Source organism: Aphelocoma coerulescens, chromosome 11, assembly GCF_041296385.1.
Source record: "Aphelocoma coerulescens isolate FSJ_1873_10779 chromosome 11, UR_Acoe_1.0, whole genome shotgun sequence".
In the NCBI taxonomy this organism is placed as follows: Eukaryota; Metazoa; Chordata; class Aves; order Passeriformes; family Corvidae; genus Aphelocoma; species Aphelocoma coerulescens.
Window position 1 is genome coordinate 13855042 of NC_091025.1, and position 14795 is coordinate 13869836.

Consider the following 14795-nt stretch of genomic DNA (forward strand, 5'->3'; position numbering starts at 1 on the left):
TGTTCTGGATCCCAATGCTCATTATTCCAGGGATGGCTGAAGGCCAGGCAGTTTTCTTGTCATTTTCACTGATGTTTCAGGGAAACACTACAAAGAACATTCCTACACTGTATTCATTCCCTAATCCAAGCAGGCCTGGCCTAAGTTTGCACATCAAATGCAGCTTACAGATACTTCCATCTCAAAAGATTACACACCTGAAACACAGTGTTGCATTTATCTGATGTAGTCATTACAATTCACTCACTCTGCATTTATACGAATTCCCTATTTATCTACTGCCAGAGGAAATGTATTGTACTACAGCATTTTTAAGACTGCTTTTGATGGTTCTCATTAGCTAAATACAACTGAGTGCGTTTTGTGAACTTTTATATTCCATTTTCATTGTACATGAGTTGCAGTAAAACATTGATCTGTTACGCTCTAAGATGACAGAACATAAAAACTCTGCTTTGCTTTTATTACTGGTGCCATTCATTCTTTGCCTTGCATATCTGCTTGAACACATGATGACAAGGAAGGTAAAAATCAGAAAAGAGCTACAAATCTTCTGAGCATAAAAAATCTTAAATCAGATTTGGTACATTTTACAGGAAAAAAAGAGTATTCACCCAATTAGAGAGACAGATTCTCTCTGGGCATGTTTAATGTGCACCTAAAGGAAGGAGCTGAATACAACTGACAAAGATCAATATATATTTTGTTGGAATAAATGAATTATTCAAGAAAACGCCATGAATTAGACATGTCCCTTGTTCTTTTCCCCAAATCCTCCCCTATAATGAAACAAGACTGTTAATAAAATGTGACAACTGTGCAGAGTAAGACAGAGATTCCAGTTCAGCTGCTGGAGCAAGCACGCAGTATCCCAGCAGGAAAGGCACCCACCACCATCTCCACTGGTCTTCAAGCCAAACAAAGATTTGTTTGTAGTTTTCCCATGTGCTCTTTTTAATGGCTAACAAATGAAGCAAAGACCAGTGGCTGTTAACACCTTAAACCCTTTAAAACTCCTCCTTAATTATTATATTAGAAAAAGGATCTTTCCAGAAGGTCAGTGAGTATGGAAGGGAAAGTTTATTCCCTGATGGCTGTCCAGTGTAGTGCTTAAAATAAGGACACAGGTAGATGGAAAAATGTCTGATAAATCTTTCTTGCAAGGCAAGAAAGTCATTGCAGTTAAATTTAAAAAACAAACAAACAAACAAACCAAACCACAACAACAACCCTGCAGCCAAATGAAAGGTTTTCCACGGGCAGTAATGGCATTTGCTATAGGAAGAGTTAGTTGTACCAGGAGAGACTACGTGACCTATGTGTGATCAGCAGAAATACATTAATACTTCAAGATTCCAAGGATCTTAAACCACCATAGCTAGGAGCATTTCCTTTACAAATGACCCAGCTCTTCTACAAATTAATGATTTTCTAGGGAACAAGAAGTCATTACTCTTTAGTCTTTAAAAAAAAACGATAGTTCAATAGGTGTAAACTAAGATGAACTAGCACATAGGACTATGTAAAATCAGCACCTGTCTTGGTAATTTTCACATTTTAATGAAGGAATGTTCCTGCTTTGAGATTCATTCAAACAGCAAAGATGTTAAAACTAGATCTTAGTTCTTGTAAGAATTTTAATAAATGTGAAGCACCTTTTTTTCCCCTCCGTGATTACCTAATCAAAAGAAATCCCTTAGTGCTTGACACTGTGGCTTTATCCTTTGGTAGTAATTTCACAAGATTGCCTAACAAAAAACACCGTTTTCCCTTCTGAAAATCCTCTGTGAAGATTATGACTTTCAAAAGACTCATCAAAAGGAATTAAAATAAACCCATGTTTCTGTTGATACAAAACAAATAGTACCAAATGTCTTGAGGCTTGACTCCTTACTTTTATGAAACTAAATAAAATCCTTGGAAGTCACATAAACCCCAAAAGTAGAAAAGAATACATGTACCAGTACCAGGAGGTAAGAACACAAAACATCTTACCTGTACTCTGTCAACATGAACCTTCACTCCTCCAACAACTCCCTTTCTAAAGGCTGCCAGCATATCTAATATGGGACTGAATCTGCTCCCTCTGAAATTTGAAACAGAATTCCATTAATCTTGCAGTTGGGTAAATCCCACACAGCAAATCCTGCTTTTCTCTCTCCCTACCTTATGTTGTCTTCCCTGATCAGTACCACAAACAGGGGCCGGCCGTGCATTTTCCAGTACTGCTTAATGAACTGCAGGGCGTTCTGGGCAGGAAAGCATGTCAGTCACAAAAAATCCCAAACACCACAACAAGCACAGCCTACCAGAACACACAGTACAAGACAGTAGAAGACTGATAGCCCTGAAAACCCCAACAGGTTAAAAACACCTTAGCTACTAAAGCACCAACAGGTTTCTGCAACAGGTGCAAGCTGCTGTCAAGCCCTGCTATTTCCTAAGTGTTCTGAAAATAGTCCTCAGCAAATGTATGGATCAGGGAGCAAACCAGGAGACAGTGCAGTGCTCTGAACTACAGGCAACGACCTAGAAAGGGTGTGAGGGGATCCAAGGCTGGAATGCCAGGGCATGGAATCACCAGGGCCACCTTCCGTGCACTGACGTCGCTGCTCCAGCCCAGGGCATGTGGCAGGTGAGCTCTGCACTGCTGCCAACCTTACAGGGAAGTGGGGCAGGTTTTACTATTTGTGCAAAATCAAGTAGTGTTTCCTCCAGGTAAGGCTTTCATATTTCCTGTAAACACCAGTCTTGTTCCTTTTTTCAGCCAAGAACATTTGTTCTCCCAAAGAAACAAATGATAATTTGCTTGCTGCCCTAAAGCACTCCCAATCACTTTGGGGGCAGTTTTTTTGTCACACAGAGATACTCACTAGAACTCACACTGGGCTGACAGGATATTTGTCTCAATACACTTTCTAGCAGCAAGTTTTTGTATTACAATAATACACACTGTACTGTGTTCCCCCTTCAGTTTTCTATCAGACTGCACAGTTTATTCTTCTACAGACTGTTTCTGTCAGTTACTCAGATGAGAAGTTACAAATACCTTAATGTCATCAATCAACATCATAACATCCTGAGACATGTAGAAATCACTGAGATCAAAAATGATCGAGTAGCAAACTACAGTCTTCCCTAGTATTCGATAAATCTGTTGAGAGAGAAAACTTCCATTTATCTTTTCTTTAAAACATTCATAAGGGCCAAATACAAGGACTTGAAAGTCAGATACATGCATAAAATAACACTACATTTCAATTCTAGTTAAAATCATACAGAGACTAAACGTTTATCTAAATACATAGCAATAACAAGAATATAAACTTTTCTTGCAACAACCTTTGATGTCCCAAGGCATCCTATGGGTCTGTCCGGTCTTCCAGATAATCCCAGTTTCTCATTGACTCCCAAATGGAAGTAAGCCTGTGAGAAAGAACCATGAAAACTGATAAAAACCTAGATACCAGCCTTTTCTCATGCTCCTGCCACGTCTCACAAAGAAGGCTGTGTGCAGTCTGCTTTGATTAGAAAATGATTTAGAAAATATGGCTGTTATTTCTATTCAGGGTTGGTTTTTTTAAAAAACACTTGTTGTTTCCTGTATTAGGTCTTCTTTTTAATTTCTTGCTCCTTTTACTTTCCTATTCTACATAAGTAAAATATTTATTGATTTTTCAAATTGCTTATTGAAATAATTTTTTAAAAGATCATTTGCATGTACTGGCTAGCCGAATTTGCCTTCTGTAATGCTTTGCCAGTGTGGATACATAACTAAAAGAGTAATACAAAAATCCTTTAAAGATCTTTATTCAAATTTTAGTACAAATCTGGAAAATTAATGCATCAGCAACACAAGCAAGAGGGAACTATCTCATTATTCATAGCTTGATTCTTATTAGAGTTATGTATGCCTAGCATTACTTCAACTGATACAATTTTGCAAAAATAATCTTCATTTATTACAGTGTATCAGAATAAAACCATAAGAAAACAACTAATCTGTGAGCAATAGAGTATAAATATATCAGCTAAACCTGACTGAAAGATGTAATTTTCCTTATTTGGCCTAGTTTAGGTAAGGAACCCATCATTACTGCAGAATATTCAGAATTCTGAAAATTTTCTGAAGTCCAATCTTTCTTTATGTTATAGGAAGATAATTCAGAAGCAAATGAAAGCAAACACTTGAACAAACATTACACTCAATAGCTTTCTATTGCTGTCAGCTTTGGGCCTTCCTGATCCTACCCATGGTTCTGCCTTAATACCAAGAGCTATTTAAAAAAGAAAATAAACAAAATTATCCACATGACCTGTTCATCCAGAGTCAGGAACAGTGTTCAAGAGGGAAAGGATGGAGACATCAAAACACTGATAGCTTTCAATAACCCATCTGTGCATAGCAAAGCCAAACAATGCTGAACCTCTTTTTGTGGTAAATAAGGGAGACTGGAAGAATGGCAGTAGACAGGGCAATTTAACACTTAAAGGACCTGCATTTTTCTGGAATGCAGAACATCAAATGCTTTCTTAACAAAAGCAGAACTGCATTAGCGTTGTAACATTGTCTCTCTCCTTGAAGACCCTTTAGCTTGAGGCCTCCTGTTCACACACAGGCTACTAAAGCAGTTTCCTCTTCTAGTGATAGTTCTCCATCCTGATTTGTTACAATCAAAGCTCAGATTCAGCACCAGGCACTGTAACAATGCACAGTTTCATTCAAGTCCAGCTGCTTCAAGCACCTTTGGTCTTTTATTTTTAATAAAATAAAAGCCCTCAATTCTGGATTACTAAAGCTGCTAATAGCAAGAAATGGCTGTGAAAGCAGACTGGGCTGTTGGGTTGATTTATGAGCATGAACCAAACTGCAGTGGTCTTGCACACCATCTGTTTCTGTGCTCCCTTTCCTCCTCTCAGTCCATGCCAGGGGTATTCTGCTCCTCTCCTGTGCTATACTTCCACTCCAGATGTACATTTTCCTATGTATTATGTGTGTCTTGTCCCATTTTATTATCTCTTCTTTCTCTCTCCACTTTGTGGGTATGTTTACTTGACTTCAAGTTCTACTTTCAATCCCAATCCATTTGTTTTACAGCACTTTTTTGGACACATGCCTGTTAATAAGTCCAGAGATTTAAACTGTTATCATGTGCTACTTAGAGCAGTTCAAAGGTTTCTGATTAAATTAAATACTCCTTAGAACTAACAGCATCAGTGTAGGAAATACTGAGATCCATATTTTCCATGGATCAACCTTCTATTCCCCAAAATACAATGACTTCTCCATCACTGGCTTCCTCTCCCCACAAAGGATGACAAATAATACCAGGAGTTTTTGTTTATTTGCTTTTTGGTTCATATTGATTATTGGCATAAGCCCAGAGATCAAACCCAGTTCTCTTAACACCCCAAACACTCTCTCTACTTCACAGCTCTGGCAGAGCCTTTATTAGAAGCCCATTAGGAAGTGGTGTTGTATCAGATGAATTAATATTTTATGGCATTCTTTGAAAAGTACATTTTGATGAGGCAGATGTACCTACCCATCATGAGGATAAGGGAAGTGTCAGCATTGCCAGATGTCTCAACAGCTTTAGAAAAATAAATCCTAACACAGACATTTTCATAGATAGGAATTTAATTGATAATAAAACTTAATGAAGGTCTCATCTTTTTGTCAGGGAAACTAAAGAAGTGATGGATGACAGAGACAATATATACTTCTACGGTAAAGTTATGGAGTAGTCATTTGTTAAACCAAAGTTTCAGGTACAGAATTCCAGGACAGATACAGACAAAGAGAACATATTTTGGAATATATTATCATGAAAGCTAGTGAGTAAAAATGGGTTCAGAAATGAACAAGGATGAATGGAAACATGGATATTTCTCTTCTCTCTGTTTCAGTACTTCTCAAGTGTTAGTGGCAGCCATTATTTAGGGTAAGCATTTTTCTGAATAAGCCACATCCAGGTTTATTAGTACATCTGTTATCCTTGCAAACTTACGAGACCTGAAATATGTCACTATATTCTCTATTTTTGAGTTTCCTTTTTTCCTGTGTCCTACAGACTCCTGATACAGATGATGGCATTGGCCATGTGACTCGATTTCTGAGGGAGAGCCCCACATGGTGCGTGGTCTGTCCTACCTCAGGACTGACAAACCAGAGCATGTCACTGCACTGCCCCCAGATATTCATGGCTCTTGGGTGAGAGCATTTGCACAACACAAGGTTAGACAGGAACTCTGTGGACCTGATCTACAAACAGGACTAGAAGGGCCAGCCCAGGACTGTGAGTGAAGTCCCTCAGGAGACTTGTCCCTATAGAAAACAAGGCCTTCAGGGAGGATGAAGGGGATCCTGAAGATGATCCTTCATCCCAGTAATTTCTGACTGTGGGATTTTAAATGTGCTCAGCGAAAGAGTTAAACCAAAAAGGATTTCAAAACTAAAACTTCCTGGATATAGTCAATCCAAGGGAAAACAGTGACAGAGATGAGGATAATGCCTGTTACAGGGGCTGCACTATGAAATCCTATGATGGTTTGTGCCTACTGCATTAACCCATTTCTTCGACTATTGCTCATTTGCTTGTTTCTCCATCGAGATTCATTTAGTTTACCAACCTACTAATATTATTAAAATTTTATTATTCATTCATTATACTTTGAAAGTGGCTCAGGCAATAAGCCTAATCAGATAATATAGAACACATGGGCTCCCACATTCCCCTGAAAGCTCCAGGCATCTGTAACTTCCAGTGCCAGCACACCTTACAACTGCATGAGGAGAACACAAAAATGTAGGTAACAGCTTAGGGAGATACAAGGGTAATAGCTTGATATAAATCCTTATTTTTACAAAAGAAATATACAGATGGATCAATCATTTTAAATGCAGAATTCCTTACTTTGACAAGTTCTTTCTGAGCCCATATCTGAATTGGTTCCACCTGCTGGGGGGTCTGAGTTTGGATTCCATATGTGTTCAGAAAAACTTGGAGGCTAGAAATGAAATACGGATAAATTTAATGACAAATCACTGAATAGTTTTAACAATTCTCTTGGCAGCACATATTACAAGTAGCAGTATTTTATTCTACACCATTTCAGATGTATTGTTCAACCCTTCCTTAATATATAGGTACTTAACAAAAGTAAATACATACCGCTGGCTTTCTGCTATCAGGGCCACATGTACCACCACATCATTTTCTAAAGGACCCTAGAAAATAATGACAAAATCATAACTAGCATTGCTAACTAAAGATTTTACTCAGTATAGCATGACCAGGGACAACGGCTATTTAAATAATTCCCAGCTATGACAGACAACACTGTCTGCATTGCTTTCTTTTATGGTGTGAGCAAATTGAAAAGATTTGTAAACCTCAAGACTACAGGAATACTACCAATAATACTCTGCAAGACACTTTTGGGAATTAGTAATAAATAGACTTCTGGTAATCATTACACTTTTCGGATTAGTTTGGCGGTTTCTTTAATTAAGAAGAACTACATGGGGAAAACATTTTATTTCATACAAAAATTTAGAATTTATCCAATCAATATATCTCCTATATGCCTAATATGACCTAAAGGTTTGATACATAATTTTTTTATGAGTGAAATTATTCAGCTTTTTGGGTAAACAATAAAATTCACTTATGAACAATGACCTGATGAATTCTACCCTTTACTCTGAAAAATTGTCATCAGACAGCTGCTCTTTAGTGACATGAAAGACATATTACATTTTACAGAGGACAGCTGCATTTCCTTGCATTGTTTATAACACAGACACTTCATGTTTGAAATAAATACTAGTATTTTACATCAGGAAGCCATGCAAATAGGAGTGAATTCAACATGCTGAGTGAGATCATTGACTTGACTCCCTGGGTCTCGAACTGGCAATGCACCTTTCCTGTCACTGGCAGAATGAGCTATGAACAACCACCCTAGTCCTTGTTCACTCCTCTAGCATTCACTGGCTGTAAAATGACAGAACTAAAGAGCAGCTCACATTTTCATTGCGAAAAATGTTTTTTGCCTGCTTTTGTCTAGAGACTACCAGAACATGAATGACAGAAATTAAACACATCTTCTATCGACTGTATAAAAGGACAGCATTTTTTGTGATGATAGAGGGGTAGACAAAGATTTAGAACAAGAAGTTCAGAGGGAACAATTGCTTGTTCAGGCATCTGTGAGCCTTGGTATCAATAAAGATCTCAGGGATTTGCAGAAGAAATTCTTGGTAACATTTTCCCAGAAGTCTATCAGCAACACATTTGCACTAAAAATTTTGGACTTTTTGCCACATGGAATAAGTTTCTGATGAAAGTATATGCACAAAGACACCAGATGAAGAAGTTGGAAGTGACATTAAAAGATTTTCGTGCTTAGAATAAGATCATTGTGCTATCACTTGCATGAATACGAACAGTAGGAAAACTCAACCCAAAACTCAGCCATAATCATTGTGTATAAAACAAATACCCCACCTGAAAATAAGAGAGCCCCTTCCAAGACTATTGATTTGTAGACAGCCTGTCATCTAACCTGGGCAGTGGTCTTCGAGTTCAGATTCAATTATTACCCTCTAAATAAAGAACTTAGCAGGACTGTGTAACCATAGCCTGTAAAATGTATATAACCCATGAGTTCTGCCTCTCACACACAGCCAAGGACAGGATTCATTTACAGCAATAAATGGTGGTTCTAACAAAGGCCAAGACTACACAAATGCACAACTGGCACAACACAAAATCTGTGTTAAAAACTACTAGATCTTTCAAAGTATTGTGGGAAAAATGTAACTATCATTGCAGTACAACTACAGGATTGCTGCAACATTAAACAGAAAGTTACTTTCACTGTCATTTGACATGTCACAGCCTGGAGGATCACAAGTAGGGGCCTAGAGAAACACTGATCAAAATAACAGATAAAACACTCAAAAAAGTAAGTCACCCTTTCCAACAATGATTGTGCTAGATAGCATTTCCTGTATATTTTTAAAAAAAGAGTTATGGAAAAGCATTAAACTGCTAAATATTCCACTAAATAAATCTGGTTGTTGTTAGAAGTTCCATTTTAATGTCTTGGCTTTCTCATTTGTCTAATAAGGCCAGCTCAGATTCCCATAACATCAATCACTGTCTCCCTGAAACACCACAACAGCCCCCCTGCCCAGGCTCCCCCTCCTGCCTTGTGTTTCCACTTTGGATCCTTGGCAGAAGGGTCGGTTTTAGCTGCATTCTGCACGCTGTGCAGATGATAAATATACCTCAGAAGAACAAGATAAAAGACTGATTAGTTGTTCTTCCTCTCCAAAAAGAATTTAAAAAAAAAAAAATCATAGTTTTTAACAAGGTTATAAACTGTTGGAGGTAGGATAAAGGGAAAAATCCCTTACTCCTTTCCTGGCACAAGCAGAGAAAGCAGCTCAGTATCAGCCTTTTGCTGCACTCTCTCTGCACAGATGTCACCACTGTGCCTTTCTGCTTTACACTGCCAGGAAACCTCAGAACTCTGAAAAAACCCCATTCATTGTGAGCTTGTGAGAGAGGGGGCAGAGCATTGAAGAACCCCGATGGAAATGGTACCCACTGGGCTTTCCAAGCACACGGAGCGAGGAGAGGCCAATGGAAACAGCTCACAACAGGAGAGACTGCACTGCACCCCCATCACCCACCTGGCTGCTCCTGACCCACAACCCAGTGGTCACAGAGCTGCTCTGGCAGCACTGACCACTGCTGACCACCCTGTGCCCATTGGCACTGACACATCAGACCCCTGAAATCAAACACAGCACACCTATGTGCCTCCAATTCCAAAAGAGTGTTTGGCAGGTAGACAATTGAATTAACAGGAATGAAAGCAAGATTATGTTTATAATTAATATGACAAAACAAATCATCCAACGTGGTTCCATCCAAATTAGACATGCTCTAATCCTAAACATAAAAATCTTAAAATATCTCAGTCTACCTACAATTAATAATTTTAGTTCCTTCTTTACACGTTATCTATTTCCCTGAAAATAAAAAAAAAGCAGTCTATTATTTTGAATATTCTCTTCATCAATAGGCATTCATCTTAATTCCCAGTAACTGAAATGAAATCCTTACAAATGATTGCTAACTCCACACAGCAAAACATTAAAAGAACACAGTCATCACATGCAGAGAATTCAGTCAATTAACTGTAACCCTAAACACATATTTCAACTTAACTCAGAAGATAAAATAATCCTACTCTGGCAATTTAGTCAGATTATAATTTTTTGTTAATGACGAAATTAAACATGAGACAGCAATAAATCATCTTTCACATGGGCCAGTAAAATACAAAACAATTCCAAAAAAGCCCCACCCTACCTCATTTCTCAAACATTATTGTTACCATCCAGGCCCTCCTCCACACTACATCCTCCCAAAACAGAATGCAACAACCCAGAATGAGTTACAGTCTCTCCCAAATCTGGGGACAGTAAAGAGAAATAACAAAATAAGCTCTTCTAAGGAATCCAGTTCTTCAGAGTCACCCTGAACAAGAATTCCCTGCATTATCTCCTTTCAAAGCAAACAGAGTATGGATTATTCCATTTTTTTTTTTTTTAAACTCCTGAATGGGCTCTAACCTGACCATTAGGACTGCAAAGCAGAGGAGAAAGAACCTCTCTGACTGCTGTTAGACCTCATTGTGCTTTGGAACACAGACTAAAAAAAACTAGCAAAGGCAGCCCTGCTCTGGCACCACACTGGCACTTGCCCAAGGGCATATGAACACAGCCTCCTGAAAGTGGAAAATAGGGGGGTTTGGCATTGAATTAGGAGAAAAAACATTTCCTTCAAACTATAAACAGACCAAATTAGTATTAGTGGCCATTAGGTTTTTACTGTACTGCTCAACTGATGCCTCAGTTTTCCACAAGCAGTGAGATTGTCCTCTGATCTGATTTTCTGATGCACTCACAGCTGTAATTATACATAGCTATATATACAGTTTTCATAGCACTTTTGCCTTTGGAGGTCTATATTACCTTACTTTCCTTTACCTAATTTTTCATTGGTGCTTCCAAGCTGTAAAGTTGGCATATTTTAAATACTTTCCATTGCTTGCTTAAATCTACACTATTATGTGGGTATCAAACATATTTTTATAGAAGCATCAAAGTCACAAATATATTAAATTAATCACATTTTTCAGTGGCGAGTGTTTAGAGTTTACAGTCAATGCAACCACAGTATGAAAATATGCCTACATGGAAAACACATTTCTTGAAGAAATATTTACTCAGCACAGAGTTTCAAATAAAAATTTTAAAAGCCTTCTTTTTGGTACATCTCCTGCCAAAACACTGTATCACAACAAAATTTATATACACGGGTATCTGAAAGTTGTGCATATCCTTGTTTATGGCTTACAGGAATAAAATTTAATACAAGTGGAAATACTTTTCTGTTCAATTTAATTGAAATTCTTTAGCTACATGGAAAAGAGAAGACATCATTAAAGAGAAGAAACTACTTTTGATTTCTAAAGACATCATTAAGATGTGCTGTGTTCTCATTTTGTATGGTATTTTTAGTCATTTTCCCTGCACTTTAAGGCAAATACTAGATACTGATTTTGCATAAATTAGCTCAATTAGATAAAATGGCATCATCAAATATTCAGACAAACTGTTTAAACAAATCTAAAATGTGGATTTAAAAAAGCCAAACTCAAGACTCTTGGCTGGAACTTGAAGACCTTTGCTGATACAGCTCACCTGAGTCATGTCAGGACATTTTTGCATCTTTAACCTTCTCTTAATGATGACCCATTTGACATCTGCATGAAGGACCATTTTGCCCTGATACTGCTGTAGCAGTAAAACCACCCAAAATACTTCAGCAGCTGTTTCAGTACAAACAATCCTAAAGAAATTCCACAACAAAGAAATTCCACAACCGGCCACAACCTGGCCGGCCTTACTGGGACATGAACCCTTCTGGTCACCATTTCTGTCACACTGCTGCTCAGAGGCTGCAATGCCAAAGGCCTGATGCCAGAGTCTCCATTTCTCACTAACTCAGAAGGGCATCCCTTCCTTCTAACTCACCCTGGGAACCACATCTTGGATAGTTTTGCCATTTACATATTGAAGAAACACGTGCACAGTCATCTATGGCAAAGGAGTATCACCACTGGGAAGAACAGAGCTATAAGCAGACCTAGGCATGCCCAGAATTTCCTTCCTTCTTCATGCATTGTCTGCAGATGAAGTAAAATATCAAAATGCAGCTGTTTAAGTTATTTTCAATGCATTCAACACTGTTGACTTTTGAAGTCCCTATTACATTGCTGAATTTTACTGGGTAGCTGCATTTTAGTAAGTTCTTTAGTGACTCAGTAAGTGGCCCTCAATGAGTAAATTAAGAGAAAATAAATTATCATTGTATTATTTATTCTCACTTTTGGGAAGCTCTCAGGGCAGAGGCTATTTCTCTCTGAAGATGCAGAAATTGCCTATCACATACTGGGTACCCCAAATAGCAGTAAAAATACTTTTCTACTACGACATTTCCTGATGAGTCATAGAGTGCCTTTAGAACAAAGCCTCATCATCTTCAAGTGCTCAGCTGTGGCATATTAAAAGTGACTGGTTTTAAGAATCAAAGAAAGAGGAATTGGATGGGCTGCAGCAACCCTGACTCAGTACAGGCTCCTCCTGAGGGCACCCCTACAAGGGCCAGCAGCTCCCAAGTTCTGTCCCATTCATAATCCCATGATGTAAGAACAAACAGAGAAACCAGGAACAAATGACATCACTGAGCTTTCATTATCTCACAGGAACATGGCAGAAGTGCTGCACTGTGAACAATGAAAGTCTCATTATGAATGAACCAACAGTCAGGCACATGAATTACCTTGGTAACAGGAAATGGTAGGAAACTGAGGGGATAAGCAGCATTTGGATAGAACAAGAAAAACATTCTTCAGTTCTGAACTTGGAGTGAATCTTAAGGTAAATACTTCATTTTTTATGCTTCAATAACAAATTTACCATGCTGAACAAGGAACTTCTTAAATATACATGCCTCATACCAAGAAATAAAAAAGGCTGAAACACATCTTTTAGTACACATTTCCATACACACAGTTCTTACCTCTTTAATAAAAGAAGTCCCCTACATACAGACATGTTCATATCTTGCTATCCCATCCACTACAGATTTGAATTACTGTGTTTCAAGAAGTCCCCATCCCTGGTCACTCATTCCTGCCATGCATTTAATCCAAATACAGGAGCACATGGAATCACAGAATCATTAAGCTTGGAAAGGACCTTGACAATCATCCAGTCCAACCATTGACCCAAGACTCCTAAACCCACCACTGAACCCTGTTCATAAATGCCACATCTGCACATCCTTTAAATACCTCCAGGGATGGTGTCTCGACCACACTAAAAAAAGAACCTCATCCTTGTAGCTCTTAGGAGCTCTAAATACAAAAGATATTAATATGTTGCAGTTGAAATTACTTTGAAGGTGTAAGAAAAGCAGGCTCATTCTTGCCTTCCTGACATAACTCAAAGACACATACCTATTAGCAGCTATTTAAACATACATTTTGTCTATCATTTTGACTGCATCACTTAATTTGAAAGCAAATGTGCATCACTTCCCCAAAACTGCAGCTGTTATAATCTTCCTTTTAAAAGCACTCCTCCAGCAATTCAGAAAATGTACACCCATTGAATACTTTCCTTGAACTTTAACTGCAATATTAGAGCACTTAGAGGACAATTTTCCTGTAAAAATACTGTAATACTAAGCTAATGCTTACCTGATTTGAAAATCTCATGCTGATGTTCCTCTGGTCCTGGGGGGGTACATACCGGCCAATGGGGTCGAGATCTTTAGGGCTCACTAATTTATCAGCTGAAAGCAAATGACAATAAAAATACAGAATGACTTGAGTACTTTCTGCAGCTTTTGTGAAGAAGTCATGTCAACTTGTGTGTTGTAGTTGGTTCTGCTTTGTTTTAGATTGACTTATAAAAGCACATTCTGAAAAATTCAGAATTCCATTAATTTTAAAATTAGTGACTCAAGCATTGTTCTGGCTACAGCTAATTACAATACTGTAGTATATAAAACCAAGCCTTTATTTGCTCACAAAGGTATGTTAGTAGATTAGATGCAGACAACATACTCCACAACACAAGTCACATAAAAAGCCCTTAATTCACAACCATGGAATTATTCTAGAGCTTTAACTATAAACTTTATGACCATCAAAAATTGTTTAGCTTTGAAGAAAAGCAGACAGCCTCTATCTCAAGGTAATCACATGACTTGAATCCTGGAAAGGACAAAAGATAAAGGTACCTCTCAGTATGGTATCTCATGAAGAAATTGTGAAAAAAAACTAATTAAGAGTATTTGAAAACTGGCAAAGTCTATGTGGTGTTTTTTACATGGAGGGTAGAGAAACCCCACCAAACCTAAAACCCCAGTATTTTAACCCTCTCCTTAAAAAAAAATTAAGCCCTCCAATAAAAATATACTATTAAAAAGTTTCAGCAAACTCCTTGAATACAGGTTCATAATCTAGTATGAGCTATTATACCCTTAAAATAAGCATTCCCCTGCCAAAATTGTATTTTGACAGGAAACTGTCCAAACTTCATCTAATTTCTGCTACAGAGTAAGTCAAAACACATTTTCATTTCTTCTATCTCAAAGTCAACAATTTTGTACCTATTCTTAAAAGCCCCAACACAAGGG

General features: G+C 37.9%; 1 protein-coding gene across 4 annotated transcripts in view; it reads right to left on the minus strand.

Moving 5' to 3' along the window:
- The window catches only part of PHKB (phosphorylase kinase regulatory subunit beta), a 70012-nt gene that overhangs the window by 18358 nt on the left and 36859 nt on the right, over window positions 1-14795 (minus strand). For all 4 annotated transcript variants that reach the window (XM_069026760.1, XM_069026764.1, XM_069026765.1 and 1 more), the window contains 7 exons: window positions 13852-13946; window positions 7176-7231; window positions 6918-7011; window positions 3343-3426; window positions 3050-3154; window positions 2167-2249; window positions 1996-2086 (listed from right to left, as the gene is read on the minus strand). In XM_069026760.1, coding sequence (XP_068882861.1) covers window positions 1996-2086; window positions 2167-2249; window positions 3050-3154; window positions 3343-3426; window positions 6918-7011; window positions 7176-7231; window positions 13852-13946 — 608 coding nt within the window. The remainder of the gene's footprint in view (window positions 1-1995; window positions 2087-2166; window positions 2250-3049; window positions 3155-3342; window positions 3427-6917; window positions 7012-7175; window positions 7232-13851; window positions 13947-14795) is intronic.